We start from the raw sequence: 26,014 nt of genomic DNA on the forward strand, positions 1-26,014 counted from the left end.
TATAATGTAGATTACTTAATGCTACACCATATTTTGATAATCCATTCATTAAAATTGTTTACTAAAACAGAAGTCGCTGGGAACACTCAGCAGGTCAGGCAGCATCTATGGAGAAAGGAAAGTGAGTCAATGTTTCGGGTCCACGACCCTTCGTCAGAACTAGGACAAGTTGGAAGGGAGAGGCTTTTAAGAGCTAACAGAGAGGTGAGAGGTAGGGCAAGAAAGACAAAGTAGAAAATTGGTTAGAGGACAGGGGATGATGGGTTGAAGCGGTGTTAATGATACAAACAAATTGGGGAATTGCAACAAAAAAGGCAGACCAGAGAGAAAAAAAGGTGTGTTTGGGACCCAGGTGATGTGGTAATGGTCATAAAGAGGGGTAGAGGGAAGGTGAGCTGTTATGCTCTCAAATTATTGAAATAATTAAAATTCTTTTTATGCCTTATCCTTGGTTGGCAACTAAAATTACCTAAATACCATAAAACTATGTTTACTTCCTGCTCCAGAGATCACGTGAACTCTTGTATGTTCTATAAATATAATGTACTTTTTTCCCTTCTATTTTGTAGGAACCTGTCGTCTTCAGTAAATGTTACTAGTGCTTACGGTGTAGGTGGTTTTACACCGTATGGGCTATCTGGAATGTTAGCTGGTGCTGCAACCTGCTTCTATGCCTTTGTTGGGTTTGATTGTATTGCTACTACAGGTGAGAACTAGAAAAGTGTAGACATTGATTAATTGTATCTGTTACTTGTCCTACCACTTCTCTGGTCTGTCAATATTTTCCTATTCAATCATTCACACTATTTCCAAATTTACCCAATTAAAATAGCCTCATAACATGCAAAGTCTTCATAAGCAAGCACTCATACCGTTTTACTTCTCTTCTAGGCGAAGAAGTGCAAAATCCTCAAAAGGCTATTCCAATAGGAATCGTGACTTCCCTTTTGGTTTGCTTTGTGGCTTACTTTGGAGTCTCGGCAGCCCTGACCCTCATGATGCCTTACTATCTCCTGGATGAAAGAAGCCCTCTCCCTGTTGCCTTTGTATATGTGGGCTGGGGTCCTGCTAAGTATGCAGTGGCTGTGGGATCTCTCTGTGCTCTATCAACAAGGTATGAAATGATTTAGTCTTCTTTTAAAATGACCTTTTGTAAAGCATGTTTTGCTGAGTTTTAATATAACAGTAGCTTAAATTTAGTTCTCTCCTCCATACATCTGGTCCCCACACTACATTCTTGAAAAACTAATGTAAGCAGCTGGTACTGTATAACATATCTATTTACAGGATATCAAAGTGGCTGAAGAATTCGTTAAAAAAAAGTTTACTGTAAGTCTGGCCATTTCGGACCTTGGAGTCTGCTCCTTCCACACAACCATGTGAAATTGCATTCCCATATTTAACTTACTGAATCTCCTAGGGGAATCATATAATAACAGATAAAACTTCCCATGGATTAAATTCAGAAATCTCTCTCTGCCCATCTAAAATAATATGAAGTCCCAGGATCCCAATGACATTACATGAGAAAAGCTGGATTGTTGGTATCGAGAGACATGGTTGAGATTTTTATTATGAGCATCAGCATTGAGCAAATAGTTTCTGCCTTTCTATCTCTATTGATAAATCTACTGCCCAGCATGAAGATAAGCAAGATTCCCAGTTCAATCTCAGGCTATGCTCCCGGGTGTGTGTTAATCTGCCTCAGTTGGTAGCACTCTCTCCTCTGAGTCAGAAATCTATGGTTCAAGCCCCACATCAAGATTTTGAATTCATATAGTCTGGACTGATAATCCAATGAAGTGCTGTGGGTCTGTCGCATTGTTGGAGGTGCCATCATTTGAATGAGACATTAAACTGTCTGTCTGTTCAGGTGAATGTTAAAGGTTCCATGGCATTATTCAAAAAGCAATGAGAGTTTCTTCCTCTGTGCTGGTCAATAATCTCCAATAAAATTTATCACTTACCCGATGACTGTTTGTGGAACATTGCTGTGAGCAAATTGACTGCTACATGTCCCCACAAAACACACAGTCACTATGCTTTACAGTATATCCTGTGAAGCACTTTGCCACGTCCTCCCAAAATGAAAGGCGATTCACATACCAAATGTGAAGATTATTATTAGGAGTAGTATTATCTGTTTTCATTTGCATAATTTAGGATTTGGAATGTGAGCCTTAATTTTAAGACTTTCATTTTCCCTTTCCATCATTGTCCTGCAAACACTGAGACAATTGCAACACACCTCTGCTTCTGCTTGAAATCACTTACCTCTGCAGAAGATAGGGATTGAATTTGGAGTTTTTCTAGATTATGTGGCACCATATGGTAGACTGACCCATTTAGCCATCATGGGACCCTGTCAGATGCACTTTTTATTCCAAATAAATAGTACTGAGCCTCAAAAATATTGTTAACTAGATTTCCTTCTCTCATTCATTGTCTGTAGTTTTTGCTCATGAAATAGTATAACCTCTGTTATAATGAATATGCAAACGATATAGGTAACAATGTTTTGATTTTGTTTGCTATACACAATACAGTGAAGTATTTATGAGAAATGTGTGTTAAGCCCATTCTGCATTATAGGTTTAGCTTTTGCTATACATTGTCAGCATTATATATCTATATTTTATTTGTTGAATAAGAATGTCCTTGTAATAACATTGAAGTACGTCAAATACTGCGTTTTATTTGGAGACTCGTTGGAAGTGGGAAAATGATATTTACCCAATAAGAGATTTTTGTGTATATTGAAACCTTCAAGTTATAAGATCAGCAACACTTTGCATTGCTAATGCTGAGCTCAATTTTCACATCTACTGCAGTAGAGCAAGATGGATTGTTACCTTGTGCATTTTAACAATGATAGTTATTGGCCAATAGAGGATTAAGAGGAAAACATTGGGTGTTACTATCATTGACCTGCGGTTGTACACAAAATATCTGGTGTAACGCATTCCACTAGATGTCTATTGATGGTCAAGAATGAGCCTGCATGCATATAATTCAAAGAAAAGCCTTTATAATGATTCAAAGAGACACCAGCCATGAAGATAGTTTGTTTGTAAACTGCACCAGGCCCAGCCCTTATTCTACTGGAATGACATTTTTGTGCATGATATTCCATATCTCCGATGAGAAGCAGCCTTGCATATCATCATCAATTAGCCCAACAGCATCAGTAATACACAGTCCCTACGTATCACACAGAAGGAACACAATAATTTAAAGCAAATATTTTACTTTTTGTAAATCGAGTTCAGTTCATTTAATACATTTTAGATGATGATCTACACATTGCAAAGTAACTAACGCTTGCAAAATAGTTTGAATGTGCAAAACATGTACTGATGACAAAATAACAAACCTTCTCAAGGCAAGAGTTGATTCTCGCCTCTCTGAAAGACGAGAAGGGCTCTGTTGAAGTGTGGAAGCAAATCTTGCAACCTAGACATTGAAATGTAATAAAAATTTTATTATCCATATTTTATATTATTTTACAGTTACATTACTGTTATTATGTTACAGTTGTGTCATTATTACAGTTTGTCATCCATTTTCTTGTAAAGAATTGTTCTTTTGCTCTAAACTGGTAAGGGACAAGAATCACCTCAATTTATTTCTCCCCAGTTGCTGGTTTTGCACTGCAGTGATTCAGTAATTTAATGCCTTGTGATATTTTCTCACATTTGCTTATCAGACTAATATTTCAGAATCAGTTGGGATGCTAGCTTTGCTTAATATCCAAAGACCTCTTTGTCTTGTAATTATTGGTGCTACTCTGTGCATGAAAAAACTTTCAGAGACAAATTCAACCTGGGCTTGGATTTTTGCTCAATTTATTGAGTATTCAGCATTTTAGAGCATACATGATTGGCAAATTCTTAAATATGCTCTTAAATTTGAAGCCAATTTTCTGTATATTTGTTTTAAGAACTACAAGAAATATACCGCAACATTAAGACTGACTTCACCAATTTTCCAAATTCTGGACTCTAAAATGCTACATAAAATTAGAGCACTCGCCTCATAAGTGAGGGACCTGGGTTCAATTCCCAGCAGGGCGAAATGTTGGGCAAGTTTCCTTCCTCCATACGCTTCTGCTTACCTAGCAGTAAGTAGGACCCGTTTTTTAGTCGATTGACGGATTGCTTTTCCAGGGGTAATAATTCCTTCAAAAAAATATTGGTCACTTCAATCACGATTGTTTGGGGACACTGCTGTATGCAATTGGCTGCTGCGTTTCACCCACAAGACACACAGTCAATTCACTTTACAGTATATTCTGTGAAGTGCTTTGAGACGTCTCAAAGACGTGATAAGACGCTATTTCAAATGCAAGGATTATTATTATTATATAAGCAAAGTAAATCTAGACCCAAGTGGAATTTCTCCCCCTTGATCTTACCCCTTTACAAATGAGACGATGCTTCGTTTAAAACCAGTGATCAATACAATGTGTGCTCAACAGCTTTGAAATTGCATTGAAGAAGAGCTTTGAACCACACAAAATGCAGCTCAAGTAATTACTAGCAAAAAGTGCTTCTCTTTTTTTTATTTAAACATTGATCATATTCTCTGAGTGATTAGACATTAAACTCAGTTTCTCTTTGTGTGGTCTGCAGAAGTAGTGCAGAACTTTAAAGATTTAATTGAATGAGCAACATTTTGCTCTGAGATGCTACCATGCATGGAGAGCGCTATATAAGTGTTGATGTTTTCAAAATCAGTTGCAAAAAATTATAACGAGCCTAGATTTATGGTTTTAACTATTATATCTACATCTTTAACCATATTTTGTTTAAACAGTGAGTACTGGTGACCTGATTAGCAAAGTTACTGAGTCTGATGGTGTGCAGGAAAACATACAAGCATTTAGGGTATTAATAGACACACAGATCTACATAATCAGTGGACATGGTAGTCTATGGTGTTAAAGCTAGTGGGAGGCAGTTGAAAGGTTTTGATGGTTGAATTTCATTAAGCCCCGCTTAGTAACAGGTAATTCAGTTGGAGATAAAATGAAGGGTGACAGTCTATTTTAGGGCAATCATGTGTGGACAGTAGAAGGAGTGGAGTTGGTACACTGAATGACCTTCTATGTTTCTGATGTACCAGAAGATAAAGGTCGTATGTGGAACTGTATTTCAATAGAAAGTGGGAGAAAGGCATCTTAAACACCTTCAGAAGTGGAGATCGGGAAGGGAGACAATTGCCAGAGAAGAGAACATTTTATTGATGTATTAGTTGTGCAGAAAGCAAAACAATTAAAATGTAAATGATTAAAATCCAGTTTTTACTTTAAAGCATCATACTGAATCTGAGTTGCACAGGTTTCGACAAGTTGCTTTAAAGTAAAAACTGGATTTTAATCATTCACATTTTAATGATGAATGTTTCAATGATGAATGTGACAACACATTCATCATTGAAACAAAATATTGTATCAATGGAATGTATATTACAGCATTGGGAAAACCCAACAAGAGTAATATTTATGTGATTTTATCATGGAAATGTCAAATTTATATAATTTATTAACCCAGAGAAGAAAATTGGTTTCCAGAATTTCTGGGTTCGCCAAAATATCAATGCATATTTCTGATTCTACTTCTAAATGATGATTGTGGAGCTTCAACTTCAAGTCATATTTTGTGTGATTTTATTGCAAGACTCGACATTCACTTCCTCATTGCTTGTCCAGTGCATGTGCATGTAGACGACTAAATTCTGTCATCCTTGATGGGTGAACAAATTGTGGAAATTTCCCATTAGTCTCGTCTCATTAATCTGTCTAATGACTGTATGACTATTGATGTGACACAGGAGGTGGGGGGAGGGATAGAGGAGGGGAAGTTTAGGAAGCAAGTATCAGATATAGAATTGCCCTGGGATCGCTGTTATCTCTTGTACTAGTGTGGTCTTCTGTGCAAAGCTCAAAGGAGAATTACCTTAGACCACACTAGCACAAAAGATAACAGTGATCCCAGGACAAACTCTATATCTAGAGAATATCTTCCAGCCCTCTTTATAGACCAGCTTGCCCACCTTGCAGGCCTACCACCACTGTCTAACTCAGTTTGAAGGAGTTACTATGAAGCTCTTCCAGCTGAGGAATACCCAAGAAAGCATGCCACTGAAGCAGTGTAGAAGGCCAAGACTGGAAAGGTCAGAACAGGAGAGGGAGGCGTCACATAGAGGTCAGGCCATGTTTGTCGTTAGAATGGAGATTTGGCAAAGCGACCTCTCAAACAACTCTTTTCTCAGTTTATACAGGAGCAGCAGCAAATTTGGTGTACAAAAATTGGAGGGGTGGGGTGGGTTATCAATTATTGTCTTATATGAAGCACATGGGGCTGTAGATAATAATGTATCATTTAAGGAACGATTTTACTTTTCCTAAGTGGGTGTAAGACCGACCCAGACAAGGTGGGTTGAATGGTCTGTTTCTGTACTGTAACATTTTTGATATTATTTTGAATTTTTGGAGGAGGACAGAAGAGAAAAGTGGAACGAATTGAATTACAACAGCAACTTTTCCTACAGGACAAGGAGAAATATGGGAATTTATGTGGAGTCTGCAGCGCAGTGTTTCATTTTCATTAATTTACTGCATCCATTGCTGTGTCTCTGATTCGCAACGTGTGCATGTCTCTCCTCTTCATTCAGTCTGCTTGGTTCCATTTTCCCAATGCCTCGCGTAATCTATGCTATGGCAGAAGATGGGTTGCTTTTCAAAGGTTTAGCCGTCATCAACCCTAAGACGAAGACTCCAGTTGTGGCTACAATGTCATCGGGTATGGTTGCAGGTGAGATTTTGTTGAGCGGAGGAAGAAGGAAATTGAGGAATTGTGCGGTATATATTTTTTTATGTATATATATATGAGCAAATGTTGAATGAAAATGACAGATAAGTCAGTGCATTCAATTTATGTCTAATTTTTAAAAATTGATTCGTAATTTGTATTGGCATTACACCGTTTTCAGTGTATTTTTCAAATGTATCAAACTAAAATAACATAAAGGTGCTTAATTTTTGAATTGACATTGCTGGTCGGAGAATAGTTGGTTACAGCTTAGCAGAGCAGCATTCTTTCTCTAGGGTTGTCATTTTTGTTTCAGTAGATAGCAGTTCATGTTTCTGCCCTCTTGTAACCTACCCTGTTGAAAAGGCATATCTGAAGGATAGTGGTAGGGGATGCAATACATTCTGAAATCACCTAAGTTAGCGAGCATCTGATATCCTTTTGGCTTTTTTTAAAAAATCTTTGTACATTTTTCTCTCATCGAAATTTAACTGCAAGTCACTGCTCATTTAAAAGTTTCAGTGCTGATGGTTGATGAGCTGGAGCTCTGTGCATGGAAAATTGCCTCTTGCCATGATAAAGTTATGCCTCAGAATTATGTCCATAACCAGCTCTTTCTGAAGTTTTAAGCTTAATGCAGAGAGACAGCCCATCCACAGTAAAGTTAATCCGCCCATTACAAAGAAATACAAATCTTTATGTTTTCCACTTAATGATTTTCATTAAAATAGCTTAATGGTTCACAACAAAGTACGTTTTGGGAGCAGAGTAAAAGGAGCCTTCACTCTGCGTCTAATCACATTATACCTGACCTCGAAGTGCTACATTATGACACCCAGAATGCAGTGTCCTGTTATCTGGCACCACCATCACTCACCTCTGTGAGCAAAAGCTAATGTAATCAAAGCTAGAGATTGAGGGCCTGACTGCTGGCTTTGACATTCTATATTTGCTAAATGTGTATCCATTTAGAACAAGTAGCACTAGAATGTGTTGTGTGTATATTTTTTNATTTGAACTGTGACTTCCTTTTTTTAGCCTGTTGGGGTCCATGTTCCCTTTACCCAGAGTTATATTTGCTATGGCACGAGATGGTTTACTGTTCAGGTTTCTGGCAAAAGTGAGTAAGAGGCAGACGCCAATTGCTGCAACAATGGCATCAGGGGTCATCTCTGGTAAGCTGATGTCACTTGTCTTTTCACCCTGAAGAGATCTCATGCTTTGATTTGAGCATGTCTGGGGCTTGCTGCACTTTCCCATGAAGCATGCAGACTCTTGGTGCCTTCATTAATCAGGTGGTGAGGACTGTGCTACTAGTAGATATGCCGGGTCTAATAAGTGAAATTTATGGAAGCAGATATTTTAATCCGCTTTACATTTTACGATAAATGGATTAAATCATTTTCTGGCGTCTGTTTAAAAGACTGAGTGAATCCACTTCATTTTATGAAATGAAAATGACTGCTGAAAAAAAATTGCCTTTTGGGAAAAAAAGTTTTTTTTAAAAAGAAAAGAAGCCAAGCATATCTACCTACAAAGGCAGTTGTTCATGTGATTATTTAAACAGTGATAATGAGATTAAAATGTGACCTTTATAAAACCACCAGACCAGATATTTCAAGTCCACTCAGACAGATAATGTCAAGTAATATTTCTTCAGAGTGACTTAGTTGTGTCCATCTCAGAATGAACTTGTATCAATATAAAAGTATTTTACAAATCACTTATTTGTGTTTCCACTAATCTCTGTAAATTTTGACAATTGTTATTACTTCTGGTAAGTGCTAATTCCAAGAATTTGAAGTTCCACTTTATATTTAAACCGTATTGGCCTGAGACAGATTACAGAGTTTCTTAACCCTCTCTGGGGGGGGAGGGGAACCCAATAGAAGCCTGGAAAGTGCAGAGAAACCCACACTTCTACCGAGAGGCAGACTAGGTAGTGAGTTTGTTAAGCAAAGTTCCAGCCATTAAGATATCTCTTTCACGTGAAAATTGTTCTGTATTCAGTAAAATAAAAGTAACGCCGAATTGCATTTGCTCCATTCACGATATACCAACTGCTCTAAAGCGTGAGTCTAAATTCCAAGTTGTAAGAATGATTAATACCTTCCTGAGTGTGTTATATTGAATCCTAAATACCATGAATTCTTAGTGTCCCAAAATCTGCTGGATTCAGAATACAGGGCAAATCATAATATTCAGCTTCCTGCTGTAAAATGGCTTGTCAGATTGCCATTGACGTCACTTCCTGCTCATTGCACGTACCACCAGTCCCACTTCTTACCACATCTGTGCCAGGCGCAGAAAGCACCACTAACATTATTTCGCAAATGATGTCGGCCATTTATTCATGTTTTGCTTATAACTTGGCCTCTGAGCCAATGGACCCATTTGATCGTGAGGTTCACCTGGATATGTCATATATAATCCCAGATCCCTGCTCTTTCCATTTTGTGCTCTTTAGACATCGATCCAGTCCCTTTTCAAATGTTATTGTTGCCTCAGCCTCAATAGCTACTCCTTGCAAACATCAAATCCTATAGGAATTTGGGGGATATTTTTTTCAGATTTTTACAGATAGTTCAGACATTGTGGGTCACCATAGCTTTCATGGGAGTTTGTTTGGTGTTATATCTTTTATGAAAATTGTTAAACAAGGATTCATGGCCCAGACAAAAGGGACTTCCTCCTGGTGACCTGGCCAACAATCCCCCAAGTCCCCAGGGTCTCTGCCAAAGGTATGAAGGCAGGTATGAAATGATTAGCCTGTGTCTCAAGAGCAAGCCAAGACATTGAGGAGTAAGTCACAGAAGCAGAGAGGAGCCATGGAACCAGCATAAATCGCTGTTCAACTGCCTGGCTTTAAAATGCTGCAACTGATAAAACACTTGAGGTACATCCAAGCCCACCAGCAGGAACTTAAATCCACTCATTTCTTCAGGATGCCAAGAAAACAGGTGCATTTAGGTTATTTTGGGTTTCGTTGATAGCCTTCCACAATAGACTAAGATTTATAAGCATGTCCAGTTGTTCGCTTTACTGCTGACATTAAATCTTCGTGTTGATGTAGAGCAGCAAATGAATCAGCTGTACCCCACTCAATCTACTCTCTTATCAATGGGCGAACTTTCAGGCATTCTGTCTCCACTCTTTGGAACTCCAACCCAGAACCCCTCTGGCTTGTTTCCGGCCTCACTCCTTGCCACTCTTCCTCCTTCCCCATTTTTAAATCCTACCCTACTAGCTTTTGGCTACCTTTCAACCCCCACCCCCTGCCCTCAGCTCGAGTTCCTAATCAGCTGTGTAACCGGTTTGAGATACCCTCCCAATATGAAAGGTTTTACTTAAATATAGATTGTAATTACATCATATCCAATACATGCATTGTTTATTAAATTGTATTGTAAATGCAAGATTATAAGTCACTATTGGCCAATTACATTTGACACTTCATCAGTTTAACTTGTTCCTGTGACAGAAGTCACTTAGAACCCAGAAGGAATGTATTCAATTTTAATGTAATTTTCAATGGCACATTATTGTCTTGGAATTCTGTCTGGCTGTAATTAATGAACAGAATTGTAATCTCTAACACTGTTTTGAGTTTCACTGTGAATAAGGATGTGTTGGAAGATTTAAGCATGATCGGAATTTGTGTTTCAACTTTTAATGTTTGATACTCTACCAGGTTACTGGTTATCTGTTAGTTAATGAATGGGGAGCTGGTTACCTGCAAGCACTGGCGAGCTGTTTCATTCTACCCACCCTATCAATTTTAGCACCAATAATAACACTTAGCACAAAATAATTTATTACAAAACTTTTTAAATGCACTTGGTGACAAACTGTTGGCATACTTTGCAAATCACTGTAGCATACAATTAGCAAATTTGTATATAATTTATATATAATTGCATTTTAGCGCTCTGAGATGCCGTCCAGCGTGGAGGGCGCTATATAAATCCAAGCTGTTGTTGTTGTTAACTGAGGCTTCCCCAGTCTGCATGCAGTGGAAACAACAGTACAGAAGGATCGGAGCAGGCTCAGCTGTGATCCCTTCTATGATCAACTAGATACCATCAATAGCTCTTTAAGCTTGTACATAAAGAATAGTCTCTTGGGCATAATATTGAATGGCTGCCAGCTCTTGTGGAACTATATCTCCAACAAAGAGTTGACGACTTTAGAAGGGAAAAAATATGGTAATGCAAATTACAAATGGAACTAACTCATTGGCACAGGCTTGTGCATTCTCCGATGCATGCAATTACATGCTGAAGTAGACTTTTTCAATCAAGCAATAAACTATAGCCTGCAAGGCAGACATGTAAGCCAACCAACAGGTAGAATTTGACTTAAAACTGCTGTTCAATTCCTCGTGCTATTTTGGCAGCTGTCATGGCGTTCCTGTTTGACCTGAAGGCCCTAGTGGATATGATGTCTATCGGAACACTTTTGGCATATTCTCTAGTTGCAGCCTGCGTTCTTCTCCTGAGGTAGGAACTGATATACATCATATCTAATGTTCAATAGACAACAGTCCTGTTTCACTGAATGATATTCAAGAGAGAGCTTATCATTCAAGAGGGGGTGTAGTGACAATGCACATAGCTTGTGAAATAGTGAAAATCAACAATTCATTTCAGTTGGTTCAATTCAGTTTACTTCAATATTTTTGATAATGCATTGATAATCAGGGACTTGATGTGTCTTTTAGAAATCATAACCAGAGATTGTTCATGACATCTCTTTGATTCAACTTGTTCAGTTAGCTCTCTCCACACGATGATCCAATGTGATTGATAGAGAGAATAGCTCTCTGCTCTCAATCCCAGGTGATGGACACCTAAATCTAGATCCTAATGGTATCCTCCTCTGCCCTCCTTCCTTGCCTAATGACCAGTGAGCCCACAACAGGACTTTGAGCTCACAACCCAAGCTGACACCCTATATTGCTGGAGGTGTCAACAGCTGGAGGAGACATTAAACCAAGTCTTCACCTGTCAGTTCATATGAACGTTAAAGAACCCATGATACTATTTTGAAAAGAGAAGGAAGTTTCGCCCAATATCCTTGCCAACAATCCTCCTATTGATCACTCACTTCCTGGCTATTTGTGGGACAGTTGCTGTGTTCAAATTGTCTGTTGAGTTCCCTACAAATTCCAGGCACTACAATTTACAGCAATTACTGTAAAGTACTTTGAAACATTTTGACATCGACATTAGGTCAGTTTCAAGGATTATTATGTTACCACTGCACTTCCCTACCGCTGCCCTCTACTCCACCCACACAGCTAGTCAAATATTTGTCACCTAAAGAAATGTTGTTTTGGCTTTTCTACCCTCTTCTGAAGATAGTTCCTCATGCTGAGGTATGGTTTCACTTATGGCACCAGCGCTCCAGCACTTCATCCAAGTAGTTTGAAATATCAATTAGTATCCATGAGCTTGTGAACCCAAATGAACATTATTATTTTGCTCACTAAGATGGTTGTAAAGTTATTATTGTAGGGTGGGGGAAGTATGCCTCCTTTAAGTTAAAATATTACTATTAACCTCCCTTAGCTCACCCTGGTGTCCTGACCAAAGATAGTTCTAAAACTACCAGAAGAGTTAGTATAAAATACATAGTGAATATTTGTGAAATTAGAAGAACATAACATTGATTTTATTAAGAAGTTTATATTTCTAAACATGAACTTATTTAAAAAACAACCAGGTATCAGCCAGATGCAGACTACAAAAAACAAAATTGCTCTCCAGAAACAGAGAATCTCACAACTCAAGAAGAAGGTGAATTGGACACGAGTGTATCAGACCTCCGAGTGTCTGACCTAAAAGATCAAGACATCAGCTGTTCAACAATAATAAACCCCTCTATGATTGCAACACAACAGACATCAAATGTGGTGCATGGCTGTGTGGGGCTTATAGGTACGTGAAGGTAAACAATACAACAATACAAAATTACATTTGTAATTATCATTGTCCTCCTGCCTTTCACGTCAGGCGGACAATGAGAATATTTCTGGTGAGTATTCATGGTTCTATTAATTTAGTGCCATGCCTTTGTTAAAGTGACCTCAACTTTATCCATTTTGAATTGGGAAAGAAAATTCTTTGATGGATGTAACTATCCTGCTGTGCTCCATCATGACGTGCATCAATTTTTGCAGCTGTGCTCAATGGTATGACTCAACCACAAAAGGAGCTGGTTAGGAAGAATCCTTACCCCCAGACATGTCTGCCTCCCCAAATACTACCAATGAGCTTGTCTGTCATCAGCAGTGTCCTAGAGTAGTGCGGACCTGCTTGGCTCAGGACTTGGCTACCGAGACCACCACAGAGGATTGACTTGATTTTAATAGTCAATTGTCAAGTGTGTCACCTTGGAGGCAGTTCAGTTTCAAGGAGACCCTGCTTACCTCCCCCACCCTCTGGAGGATAGTCAACTCCCCCCCACCCCTCCCCCCCACAAGGATGATAGAGTAATTGTGACAGAAGCAGGAATAGTCTAACAGTGACAGAGGGAGTGTAAAGGTGACAAACAACAACAGGATTCCATTTATAGAGCGCCTTTCATGTCGGGAGGACGTCCCAAGGTGCTGTACAGTTGGGTCAGGACCCGAGCAGGGGGGAAATGGTCAGGGTGAGGGGAGGGAAGGGAGGGAGCGAGGAGGGGGTAGAGAGTCGAGAGGGGAGCTGAAGGCGCGGTCAAAGAGAAAGGTCTTGAGACCGGCCTTGAAGGAGGAAAGGGAGGAAGCGGCGAAGGCACTGGGGGATGGAGTTCCAGAGCCTCGGGGCTGAGAGGCTGAAGGCCCGACCACCGATGGTAGGGCGGTTGGGCGGGGGATGTGGAGCAGACCGGAGCCAGAGAAACGGAGGGTACAGGCAGGTAAGTAAGGGGATAGTAGGTCGGAGAGGTAGGAGAGGCTCTGGAACTTCAAAGGCTTCAGATAAAATTATTCTAAAAGGAAGCAACATTGAAATGAAAATTATTAGAGTTAGTTAGTGTGGATTGTACATCTACACTGAATAACTGAATTCACTTTCTTTTCTTTAGGTATTTTGGTTTGTGCGTTGAGTGTGCTGATTACGCACCACATTGAAGCACTCCTTTCAATGGTGACCTGGAGCATAGCACTTCTTGTTGTGCTCCTCGCGATATTTGCTGGGATGGTCTTCATCATATGGAAGCAACCTCAAAATCAGAACAAAGTGGTCTTCATGGTAAGCAGTTCTGTTGTTGAATTCAACAATGGGGAGGGAAGGGAGACCCAAGCAGGTAAACAAATTGTGTATCACAGGCATTGTATGATGTTTCCTGAAAATGTTCATTGCTTGCCACATTATGCTGCTGCTGTCTAATCTGGGCTAGAGGAGTCTAAAATGCAATATTTAATTAGTAGATTGGCGGATCACTTTCCCAGCGATAATAATAATCCCTTCAAAAAATAAATAAATAATAATAATAATTTGGTCACTGAAATCACGGCTGATTGTAGGACACTGCTGTGCGGAATTGTCTGCCGTGTTTTACCCACAAAATATACAGTCAATTCACTTTACAATATGTCCTTTGAGACGTCTCAACCACGTGATAAGGCACTATAAAAATGCAAAGATCATTACTAATATTTTCCAAATTTCACATTTTAAATTAAAATTTGAAAAATATTCATGCAATTGTGCAGCATTGAGTCTGGTTTCTGGTTCTTGAGTTCCCATTTTTGAACTTCAGAACAAAAAATGCCGACTTTCAAAGCCCAAACATTAGAAAAGACTGACTTTGTCTGACTTTTGGGTTGTTTCTCAGACACATAAAGCCCCAAAAGCAAAACCCTAGGCATGTTTGTGATTGTGATTCTAATTGCAATTGCAACCAGCATTTAATTTTGAAAGTCATTTGAAAACAATTTTTAACATCTCATAATCATGAGTAACAAACCAGGCATTGCAATTAACAAAACAAATCCAGTTGCAAACACATTATTTAACATTTCAATAAATACCATGAAGTCCCCCAGGCTTTCAGAAGCTTTGCATCAGGATTTAAGATTATAACCTATGCTGATAACTCAGTGTAGTAGTATTGGGGAAGTGCTGCACCATCTGAGTGTGCCTTTTTTGGAGGTGACATAAAACCAAGTTCTCGATTGCCTGTTCAGGTGGGCGTTAAAGATTCCCTGGCACTATTTGAAAAGAGAAGGGAGTTTTCTCAGTATCCTTGTCAGCAATCCTCCAAATTAATTGATCATTCAATTGTGGGAGAATGACTATCATGTTCCTACAAAAACAGTTGCCACACTTTTTAATGTGATGAGGTGCTATCTTCACTCTATCCAACACTGGCCCTGGTACCCTCCATATAAAATATTCCCTTGCACTTCCCCTGTGGACTTGTGGAGTATTTGATTACTTTAGGAATATATGAAAGCAGGAATAGGAGGAGGCCATTCAGCTCTTTGAGTTTATGACACCAGTTTGGTATATTTTGGGCAGATCTTTTAATCCCAATTCCCCTCCCTTTCGCCATATAACTTTATAGCTCTACTACCCAAGGCACTTTATGAAAAGCAAGAATTTGTCTTTCTCGCTTTTAAATATTGCTATTCTGTCAGTGCAGCTTTTTGGACAGAGCATTCCATATTTTATTTCAATCCATTCTAATCTTATTTCCAGTTAGGGTAATTACCTAATGGAACTCTTTTTTTACTCTGCCTCAGTTAGCTTTGCTAACATACACAGCTGTGTCAGAGGTTTAGTAATCCCACAGTCTCTGTGAATTATTACTTATGAAATATCGAATTGTAGGATTTTAAGACGGGCTAAAAATTGGTTAACACTTGTACTTAATTATAGAATAATCCTTGCATTTGATATTACACCTTATCACGTTCTTGAGACGTCTCAGTGCGTTTCACAGAATATACTGTAAAGTGGATTGAATGTTTATTTAGTGGGCAAAATGCGACAGCCAATTGTGTACAGCAGTGTCCCACAAACAGTCATGGATTGAGTGACCAAATTTTTTTTGAGGGATTATTACCCCCGAAAAGGGATCTGCCAATCGATTAACAACTTTTTTTTTACTTATTGCTAAGTAAGCAGAGGCGTGTGGAGTAAGGAAACTTACCTAAGGCTTCAGCCCATCCAGCTTCCGAGGCGAGCGTGCAAACCACTACGCTACGGGAGTCTACTTAAATATAGGAAGGAAGCATTTTAGGAAAGAAAGGAGAAAAAAAGAAATTTCAAGCGATGTGAGCATCCTTCCGATGCGAAAGGCACTACTTAAATAAATTGTACTGTATTGTATTGACGCTGTTGATTTTTTTCTAGGTGCCGTTCTTACCATTCTTGCCTATTGTCAGCATTTTTGTCAATATTTACCTAATGATCCAGTTGAGTGTGGACACTTGGATTCGCTTTGCTATATGGATGGCTGTTGGTAAGAATCTGAATCTGTGAAATTTTTTTATTTAAATACAGTGACTTAGAACGCGATGAGAATGTGGAAATCTCTTCCAAAATTTTAATTGATAACATTGTACAACTAGGATAAATTTCCTTTACAGCAGAAACTTGTATTTGTATTAGCAGTCTTCATACAGGGTAGCACCTTGGAGCATTATTAAAATGTAATGTGAATAGCAGAGCCGAACAATAACTACAGTCTCAGCAGTGCTCAATTGTCTCCTTTTTTTCTTGTTTACAGGGTTTGTCATCTACTTTAGTTATGGCATCAGACACAGTGTTGAAGGGCACCGTGATGATGAGTCAATAAACAGTGAAATAGAGAATAAAGATCCCGACGAAGGCCTGGACAATGATGACAATGCAACCGAGCTTGAACAGTTCATTCTGAACGAGAAGACAAGCGAATTTTAGCTGTGAAAGGTGACACAGACACCAGTCTGTTACTCAGCAATATCACATCTGTGTTATAATGAGCAGTATAACTATGCTGACTGTTATACCTGAACTATGTCAAATATCTGTAAGCGTCAGCTTTCTACTTACAAATTAATATTTTTGGAAGAGCTCATTGTTTGCCTAGAAGTATATCTGCCTATTAGCTGCTGTACTCTGTGTCACATTTGCTAGGGCCGCTACATTCAGTGGCTCTGCCGTTAATCTGAATCTCCATCAGAAATGCTCTGAGTGAAAAGTTAAGTATTTTTTTCCCCACAATAAAGGACTGACCGCTGTAGAAGAAAGATAAACGACATTTAGTAGGAACCAAGAGTCTAACGATATGTTACTTTCTTCTTTGCAACATATATCGGGAGCAGAGAAAGAGCATTCCTGATACAAGTCAAAAGATGATGCAAATTATTTTTTATAGCCTTTAGACAAAGCTTATTGATAAACCTAGGACTTTTATAATTACTGTTACTGGTGTAATTGTAAGCTGTGTGTGTTTTAATTGGTGCTACTACATTCAATTATAATATGATATACAGATGGAGCAACATTATCCCATCCGTTATGATTAAAATAAATTTACACTGAAAAAGAGCAAGATTTCAACAGAGGTTGGATACAAAACAAAAGATGAGTTAAAAAAAATGAACGATTGGGAAGTTTAAAGCTGACACTTGTGTTAATTAATCTGCAACATCAGGCTTGTAGGCACGGAATTTTAGTGTATCTGAGGGATTCAGATCAATTAGTTTGGAGATATTCTGAAAGTGGATGACAGCCATTCATGTACAAAAACTATACAGAAAACAAATCTAGTATACAAACTCGTCTTAATTTGCAAACTATTTATCAGCGATAAGGAAGGCGTTCACCTACAAAATCCAGTCGCTACACTTTACAGTAAATCCTGTGAAACACTTAGAGACATCCTGCTGGTGTGAAAGGCGCTGAATCAAATGCAAGGATTATCATTGTGTAAAGGTTTGGTGCTGACAAATCCTTAGGAGGGCAAGTTTTTCTTGCTGAACTATTTTTGGTAGTGCTGTATTTTAACTTCATGCGATGAATTAGGTTTGGAAGTTATCTGGTCTTTTTAACCTCTTCTTTCAATTTTGACTGGATCAACAACAAGAACTTGCATTTATAGAGCACCCCTTGCACGGAGAATCGTCCCAGTGCGTTTGGTGGTTATGTCAGTTAGAATCAAAGAAATGTACAGTATATAAAGAGGCTATTTGGCCCATTGAGTGTGCACTTGCTGTCAGAGCAAGGTGTTTGAGTTCTATAGCAAGACTTCCAGATGAGTGAAAATGGGCACCTTGAGTACCACCTCCAATTGGATGATCACATTGCTATTGGCAGTGCTGGAGAAATTTACATCCTCACCATTGTTAGCCATGGAGATGTGGACATCAGGGTTAATGGGTTGTGGAATACATTACCATAAATGGTTATTTGTGGCTGGATCAATATAATCTATCAAAAGGCAATTGGATAATTGGATAAGTACCTGAACAGTAAAGATATTAAGGATTATATATATTATATATGAGGAGAGAGCTGTAAGGAAAGATTAAAATAAAGAGTGATTTAGAGACCAGGTAGCAATAATACAGACCCAGTGGATTAAATAGCCTCCTTCCGTGCTGAAAATCTGTGCTGTACCTGTCTAGGTCTGTTTCACCAGCCTGGCTGGAAGTTGATGGATGGGGAAATGATGATTTTTTGATGAGCTATAGGATGTCACAATGTTGTGACATAGTCTAATGGTCTAGATGTTTCATTTAATGCATATCAATTGGGTTGTTCTTGTTCTAAAAAAACATTGTGATGATGTAAACTCTACTGGGCTTGTGAAATCCACAAGTGTATTCGCAGTGATGGTTTTCTAAAAGTGGAGGAAAACTAGAAGTTACAGTATTGGTCCCACATAGCCAGTGATATTTTTGCTGTTATTAACTTATAATAGTTAAGAGTATTATAATACATTACTCAGCAGCTAACCGTGTTTTGTGGCAGGAGTGGGTGGTATAAGGTGAAACCAGCGGATTCCATTTTCAATTTAGCTTAAGATAGGTTTTCCTCAAATCCTGCATTGAACTCTGTCGTTCAGCTCTCTTCAAACCCTACATCCAACCTCTCAGCCGCTCAGCTCTCCTCAACCATATATCAAGGCTCTCACTCAGTTTTTCCTCATTTCTGCAATATCTATACCACTACCCCTTCCCCAGGGCTGTCGAGACACTCAGCTAAGCCTTCATCATTTCCAGTCTCAACTATTTACAATTCTCTGCAGCCCAAAACCTCTCCCACATCAGGCTCCACAAGCCTGTTGTCCTCATCTTTGCTTGGCTCCCCATCCCCCAGCAGGTACAAGATCCTTGTCTACACTTTCAAATCCCTCCATAGCTTTACCCCACCCTCCCTCTGAGTCCTCCTGCAACCATACTGCCCTGATGCTCCCTCTCCCCTCAGCAAATACCTGCTTCATGTCCAATTCCCCCCCTTCCCCACCCTAATCAGCCCCACCATTGGTGGAGGAGCTTTCAGCCATTCTGCTCCCTCTCTCTAACTTCATCGAATAACTACAATGTAGGACATGGCAGAGTCGCTCCACTTTGCCCCTCCCTTCAAACCATACCTTGAGCTATATCTATTTCTCTGCGCTTTTAGCCACTTCCTCCCCAGTTTAAATCCCAGTCAGCTGTCTGCAGTACTTTGAGATGTCCTCCTAACGAGAAAAGTGTGGTATGAATGTATTTTTTTGTTGATACGTATTCTGCCGTCTTTGCTCCTATGTGCAGTTCTTTCTTCAGGTTCTTGCAGAGGCACAATACATATCCTGAATGACTGTAAGCTTTAGTGCCAATATAACTTGAAAGAATGTAATTGCGAAGAGTAATCGTGTAGGGGATCCAAGGTCCATTGCAGTAATGATTGCATTTTAATCTGTGTTCCATCTCCATAAGTCTCTGCAGCCCAATGGACTGGAAATGGACAAAATAGAAGTACAGTGACAGCTCTTAAAGCTAAATTAGCTTGTTTAAACCTAACCTTCTCACATTCTATTGTTTCCTGATTTTTAAATTGTTGTAAACAAACACAATGATAGTCAGACAACAAAAACTTGCATTTATATGATATCCGTCACACAGCATAGCGTCTCGGAGGTCTTAATATTAAGTAGTTGGATGCCGAGCCAGGGAGATAGGGTAGGTGACCACAGGCATGGTCAAAGAGGGAAGCCTTCAGGTGTGATCTGAAGACACAAAAAGATGTGGCAAGGTGGAGGGACTGAGGCAGGGAGTTCCAGAGTGTCGGGGTGTAGTGACTGAAAGCATGGCCTCCGATGATGGAGCCGAGAAGTTGAAGGAAATGCAGAAGGACAATAGTGATGTATTACAAAAAGACTGATGGCACAGATGCTTCTGCTGCTCATGTTTAGTCGACTGATCCAGCTACTTGTACTTGTTGAATTTGGTGAATTTCTTAAATATTTTACCTTGTGCATTTTTGATCCATTCAAGTGTAAACGTCCTGGAATGCAGTGCAGTAATCGCAAGTCATTTCAAAAAGATACAATGATTCATTGTACATTGGTATCATTGCTTTAAAATATATATCAAGCTAAATAAAATTGATATTCTATATTAAATGTAAGATCTATTCTAGTTGAAGCATTATTAAGTATTATTAAGCATATTAATGAAACACCGATAATTTTAATTTAACATTTGACAAGAACTAATTTTTCAGATGTGTGTGAACAGGATTGGGCGTAAGAAGGGTTTGAGAATTCATGACACAACCCGTTCCTAATCCTAAAGTACCCAGTGGAGAGAAAGGAAGGAAAGACTGAAAGAGTTCTAACATAGATCACGTTCTCTTGGTCAAAGTAGCAACAGGTGTTGGCAAAACCTGACCAACAGGTTGCCTGCCTACATTGTTGGCTGCAAAATGGCATGTGATGTGGAGCCTATTTGTTTTAAAACTGAGATTTTGGGGAAAAAAGTAGTAACTCTAGAGCAGTTGTTGACAACCTGTGGCCCATGGGCCACTTTTGGTTCATGGTGGGATGTCAAGAAGTGGCCCGCAGAACAACAACAACAAGATTGCATTTATAGAGCGACTTTCACGTCGGGAGGACATCCCAAGGCACTAGACAGTTGGGTTGGGACCCGAGCAGGGGGGAAATGGTCAGGGGGAGGGAAGGGAGGGAGCGAGGAGGGGGTAGAGAGTCGAGAGGGGAGCTGAAGGCACGGTTGAAGAGAACACCTGCATCAGTCCAGGCAAGTCCGCAGCAAATCAATACCTTGTTTCCGGTAGTTACTGAGCCACGACACCATGGTGCAGCAATAAATAAAGAAAAGTTCAATAAAGAAAAATGTATTTGGTTTGGCAACCACTTTTCTAGAGAACACCGAAAACTGCTAATTTCTTATTATTTTTTAAAAAAAACAAATGAAATAGATGTTTATTTTTGGAACTGCCGCCAGCAATCACATAATAATTCCAACCATTAATTTCACTCAATCCTCATTTCTGGAGCATTACAGCTCTGTAAAGGGTCTCAGCACCAAAGGTCAAGTACAAAACTGTACACCCAGAGCTCTGGTGGGAAGTTCAGTTTTGTTATAACGATAATACTGCTCTCCAGCAGAAAGTCGTTTTGTGTCATTCGTTCCCTGAAAGAATCCATCTCACTATCAATGCAGCAAATGTTTATTTTTAGTCTGTGCTGAAGTCGAGAGGAATGAAGATCTGGCGCTCCAAGATTATCGCACAGCATTGGAGTGTTCTAGAAATGAACAAGTTTATAACTGCAGCAATTATCTAATACAAATTGCTTCGATCATGAAAGAACTGGATGATAATAAAACACATTTTACTTTTTTTGAACCTTTCTTTGAGTAATTGTCAAAGATTTTTTCTTAAAAAGAACAATTTACATTTATATAAGGCCTTTCATGTCAGGACATGTCAGAGTGCTTCACACAGCTGACGGGGGGGTTATGGGGGAGGGGCAAACATTCAGTCAAGAAACCTGAAAATTTAAAAGAAATGTAATACACAGGTACAGCTTGTGAGGATGAGGATTTTGTTTTTGAACAATCACGCATTATCAATCTGGTATCCCTGTACTTGTTAGTCAACTTTTCATACTCAAATTTTTTTTGTGCTAGATGTATTATTGTCTGGTTTCAAAGATATACGTCTTCTAAATTAAAACATTAAAAAGAATGTGAAAGAAAATTTCCATTTGCTGGTCTGTTTTCACAAATAAATTCTAACCTCATCAAGAAGTAGCACAGGAAACTTTTCAATAGGGTTCCCCGATTGCATTTGCCAGATTAAGTATAGATCGAAAAAGGGCCAAGGTCAATCCCTGATCTCTACTGATTTATTAGATCTCAGCTGGGGAAAGATCTTCTAACTGCTATCTAGTGACACCTGGTGGAAATTGCACATTTGTCCACATTATTTATAATGTAATAATAATAATCCTTGCGTTTGATACAAGATTATCAATATGTTTCAGCACACCCCCAACGTCACGTAAAGTTGGGGTGTGCTGTTTCCTTACTCCACACGCTTCTGTTTACCTAGCAGTAAATAGGAAGCCGGTTGATAGTCGATTGGTGGTTCACTTTTCCCGGGGTAATAATCCTTCAAAAAATATTTTCATTTAGTGATTCAATCCACGACTGTTTGTGGGAAATTGCTGTGCGCAATTGGCTGTCGCGTTTCACCCACAAACAGACAGTCAATTCACTTCACAATATATTCTGTGAAGCACTTTGAGACGCCTCGAGGACATGATGAGGCGCTATATCAAATGCAAGGATTATTATTTATATTATTATAAACGGTGGTATGATTGTCAACTTTATCTGAGGCAGTATCATGTTTGCAGTACATCAAGTTGAAACTCACTTCTAAAATAAGATGTTTAATGTCCACACAAAGAGGACCTTGGCTTGACAGCTCATTCAGAGATCAGCACCTCAGACAATGTGGCACTCCAGTACCCGATTTAGACTGTGAGGTCCACGTTCCAACGTAGGTCTTCTGATCCAGAGGCGAGAGTATTATTAACTGAGCCCAGCCGACAAGAGGTGAGAGGATCATGATGAGACAACAACAACGGGTCTTGAAGGAGTCAAGGGAGGGGGCGAGGGGGAGGGAGGGGCGAGCGAGGCGGGGGTAGCCCGCAGGGGGTTAGGAGTTCGCAGAGGTAGGGGGAAGCGAGGCCATGGAGGGCTTTGAAGGTGAGGACCAGGATCTTGAACTGTACCCTTTGTGTGATGGGAAGTCAGTGGAGTCGGGCGAGGATGGGGGTAACAGGGTCGCGGAGCCTGGTGCGGGAGAGTTTTGGATGATCTGCAGCCTATGGAGGAAGGAGTTGGGGAGGCGACAAGCAGTTTGTCTCTTTGACCGAGCCTTCAGCTCCCCTCTCGACTCTCTTCCTCCTCCTCGCTCCCTCCCTTCCCTCCCCTCACCCTGACCATTTCCCCCCTCCTCTCTCCCTCCCTTCCCTCCCCTCACCCTGACCATTTCCCCCCTCCTCGCTCCCTCCCTTCCCTCCCCTCACCCTGACCATTTCCCCCCTGCTCGGGTCATGACCCAACTGTGCAGCGCCTTGGGACGTCCTCCTGACGTGAAAGGCGCTCTATAAATGGAATCTTGTTGTTGTTGTTGTTGTTGTTTGTAATGAAAGCGTATATGAGGGTTTTGTCAGCCTGCGGTGTGAGACGGTGGCGGAGCCGGGCGACGTTGCGGAGGTGGGGAAGGCAGAGTGGGTCATGGCACGGATGTGGGGTAGAAAGGACAGTTGAGGGTCAAACTTGATGCCAAGGGTCCGGACTGCCTCAGTGAGGTGGAGTGCGCAACCATGGACGGTGATGCTGTCAGCGCCTGAGGTGTGGAGGCGCTGACCGCAGCCAATCAGGAGAGCCTCGGTCTTGTTGACGTTCAACTGAACAAAGTTGGCTCTCATCCAGGACTGACAGAGTTGTCGGGGCGTCGTGGCTGAAAGCGCGACCTCCGATGGCGGGACGGAGGGTGCGAGGGACCCCCGAGCAGGAGGCCGGCGCCCGTCGAGCGGAGGCGCCGGGTGGAGGATTGTGGAGCGAGGAGGTCGGAGAGGTCGGGAGGTGCCGGGGAGCGAAGGGATTTGACCAGGAGGGCGAGGATCTTGAAGGATCTTGGGACCAGGGTCAAGCGAAATCAGGTTCTGCCTATCCACGCGCAATACCGCACACAATCACGTTTGTAAAGCGCCTTTCGCACCGGGAGGACGTCCCAAACCGCCGGGACAGGACAGGACAGGACAGGACAGGACAGGACAGGACAGCCCCCGAGCCGGGAAGGGCGAAACTATGAGGGTGTTTGTATCCCATCCGAACGGAGAGAGGAACCCCCGTTTGCACGATTGAGGCGCCTGAAATCCGACGTTTTGCTTTCAGAGCCGGTTAACCGGTTGAATTATTAGAAGCCATCTAATGATATGATTAAAATTAAGTTAACAAATTAGCCATCGGTCGACTTGCTGTTTGACGTACTGCGCGATTGATCGGGACCCCCGGTCGGTCGATCATTTTCTTATTTTTTTTGTTTTTTAAAAAAAAAATACCGCGTGGCAAACAGGTTTTAAAGGACAAAAAAAAAAAAACCATAACGGACAAAAAGTGTAAAGGAAAGTTTTGGGCGTTAAACCCTCCCCCCCACCCCCCCACAAAAAAAAAGTGTTGTCAGAAGTGGGATTCGAACCCACGCCTCCAGTCGGAGACCAGAAACCCCGCCCCGCACTGGGAAGGTACAACCTTGAGTCTGGCGCCTTAGACCACTCGGCCATCCTGACACGCTGACAACACGCCGCCAGATACGCTCACATCACTGGCGGCCGCTGCTCGAGCTTTGCCTTGAAACCCACTGCCGTCCGCGCCGCGGATCTGCCTGAGCGCTGCCGGCGGCTCACAGCTGCCCTCCCCCTCCGCCTCCCCCTCCCCCGCCCCCGCCCCGAGCCTCGGCCGCGGGCACCGTTTTTTTTCGCGTACAAGAAAGCCGCTGCGTGAGCCACCAGAGTGCGCATGCTCGGAGCCGGCCATGTTGAGTGCGGCGACACGCAGGCGCAGTGCGGCCCCTCCCGGGCCCTCAGTGGGACAGTGAGAAGCGGTTCAGATTGTCGCCGAGGAACGGCAGAGCAGCCCGTGACATCACAGCGCCGCGCACGCGCACTCGCCACTGCCACCCACCAATGTAACCGCCACTGTTACTGCCACCGCCACTGCCACTGCCACCACCAATGCCACCGCCACTGCCACCGCCACTGCCACCCACCACTGCCTCCCACCAATATCAATGCCACTGCCACCGCCACTGCCACCTGCCAATGCCACCGCCACTGCCACCGCCACTGCCACCAGCCCACACCGGCCACTGCCACCTTCTACTGCCACCAGCCCACACGCCACTAGCCACGCGCCACTGCCACCAGCCCACACCGGCCACTGCTACCAGCCCACACCGGCCATTGCCACCAGCCACTGCCACCCACCATTGCCACCAGCCCACACCGACTGCTGCCACTGGCCACTGCTACCAGCCCACACCAGCCACTGCCACCGGCCACTGCCACCGGCCACTGCCACCAGCCCACACCGGAGAAAATGCACCGGTCACAGACAGTCAGACAATGATATTACACCAATTACAGTCAATGTTCAACCACCGTCAATAACAAATTACATTTGTAAAGAGCCTTTCACATCAGGAGGACATCCCAAGGGGCTGGACAGTGAAGGGTCTGGACCCGAGTTGGGGGTTGGGATAAGGGAGGGCAGAAAGAATAGAGTGGCCGAAGGTGCGGTGAAAGAGGAGGGTTTTGAGGCATGTCTTGAAGGAGGCAAAGGAGGGGATGGAGCGAAGCAAAAGGGATGTGGGATGACGTTTCAAAGAGTCGAGGCAGAGAGGCTGAAAGCCTGGCCGCCGATGGTAGGGTGGGTTGGGCAGGGGACATTGAGCAGACAGAGCGGACAGGTTGATAGGGCATCAGCAGGTCAGAGACGTAGGAGGAGGCAAGGCCCTGAAGGGCCTTGAAGGCGAGGATGACGATTTTGAACTCTATCCTCTTGAGGGATGGGGAGCCAGTGGAGTCGGGCGAGGGTGGGGGCGATAGGGTCACGGAGCCTGGTGCGGGAGAGGACACAAGCTGCAGAATTCTGGATGATCTGCAGCTTGTGGAGGGAAAAATTGGGAAGCCCGACAAGCAGG

The 26,014-nt window shown here is 41.6% G+C and overlaps 1 protein-coding gene and 1 non-coding gene across 4 annotated transcripts in view; one reads left to right on the forward strand and one right to left on the reverse strand.

The window, feature by feature from the left end:
* slc7a2 (solute carrier family 7 member 2) overlaps positions 1 to 17,056 on the forward strand; it is a 36,622-nt gene extending 19,566 nt beyond the window's left edge. For 2 of the 3 annotated variants that reach the window (XM_007892800.1, XM_007892802.1), the window contains exons 5-12: positions 570 to 706; positions 892 to 1,114; positions 6,676 to 6,815; positions 11,209 to 11,311; positions 12,537 to 12,751; positions 13,881 to 14,047; positions 16,157 to 16,265; positions 16,533 to 17,056. In XM_007892800.1, coding sequence (XP_007890991.1) covers positions 570 to 706; positions 892 to 1,114; positions 6,676 to 6,815; positions 11,209 to 11,311; positions 12,537 to 12,751; positions 13,881 to 14,047; positions 16,157 to 16,265; positions 16,533 to 16,705 — 1,267 coding nt within the window. In that variant the 3' untranslated portion in view covers positions 16,706 to 17,056. Of the gene's footprint in view, positions 1 to 569; positions 707 to 891; positions 1,115 to 6,675; positions 6,816 to 7,850; positions 7,988 to 11,208; positions 11,312 to 12,536; positions 12,752 to 13,880; positions 14,048 to 16,156; positions 16,266 to 16,532 lie in introns of all 3 variants that reach the window. The other variant, XM_007892801.2, reaches the window with a different exon arrangement.
* A 7,434-nt stretch (positions 17,057 to 24,490) lies between these two features.
* trnal-caa lies at positions 24,491 to 24,602 on the reverse strand. Its single transcript has 2 exons — positions 24,565 to 24,602; positions 24,491 to 24,536 (listed from the first exon to the last, which is right to left on the reverse strand). It is a non-coding gene; the product is annotated as a tRNA-Leu (tRNA).
* Between the last annotated feature and the right edge of the window lie 1,412 nt (positions 24,603 to 26,014).

The sequence above is a fragment of the Callorhinchus milii genome, unplaced genomic scaffold, assembly GCF_018977255.1.
Source record: "Callorhinchus milii isolate IMCB2004 unplaced genomic scaffold, IMCB_Cmil_1.0 Scaffold1, whole genome shotgun sequence".
Taxonomy (NCBI): domain Eukaryota; kingdom Metazoa; phylum Chordata; class Chondrichthyes; order Chimaeriformes; family Callorhinchidae; genus Callorhinchus; species Callorhinchus milii.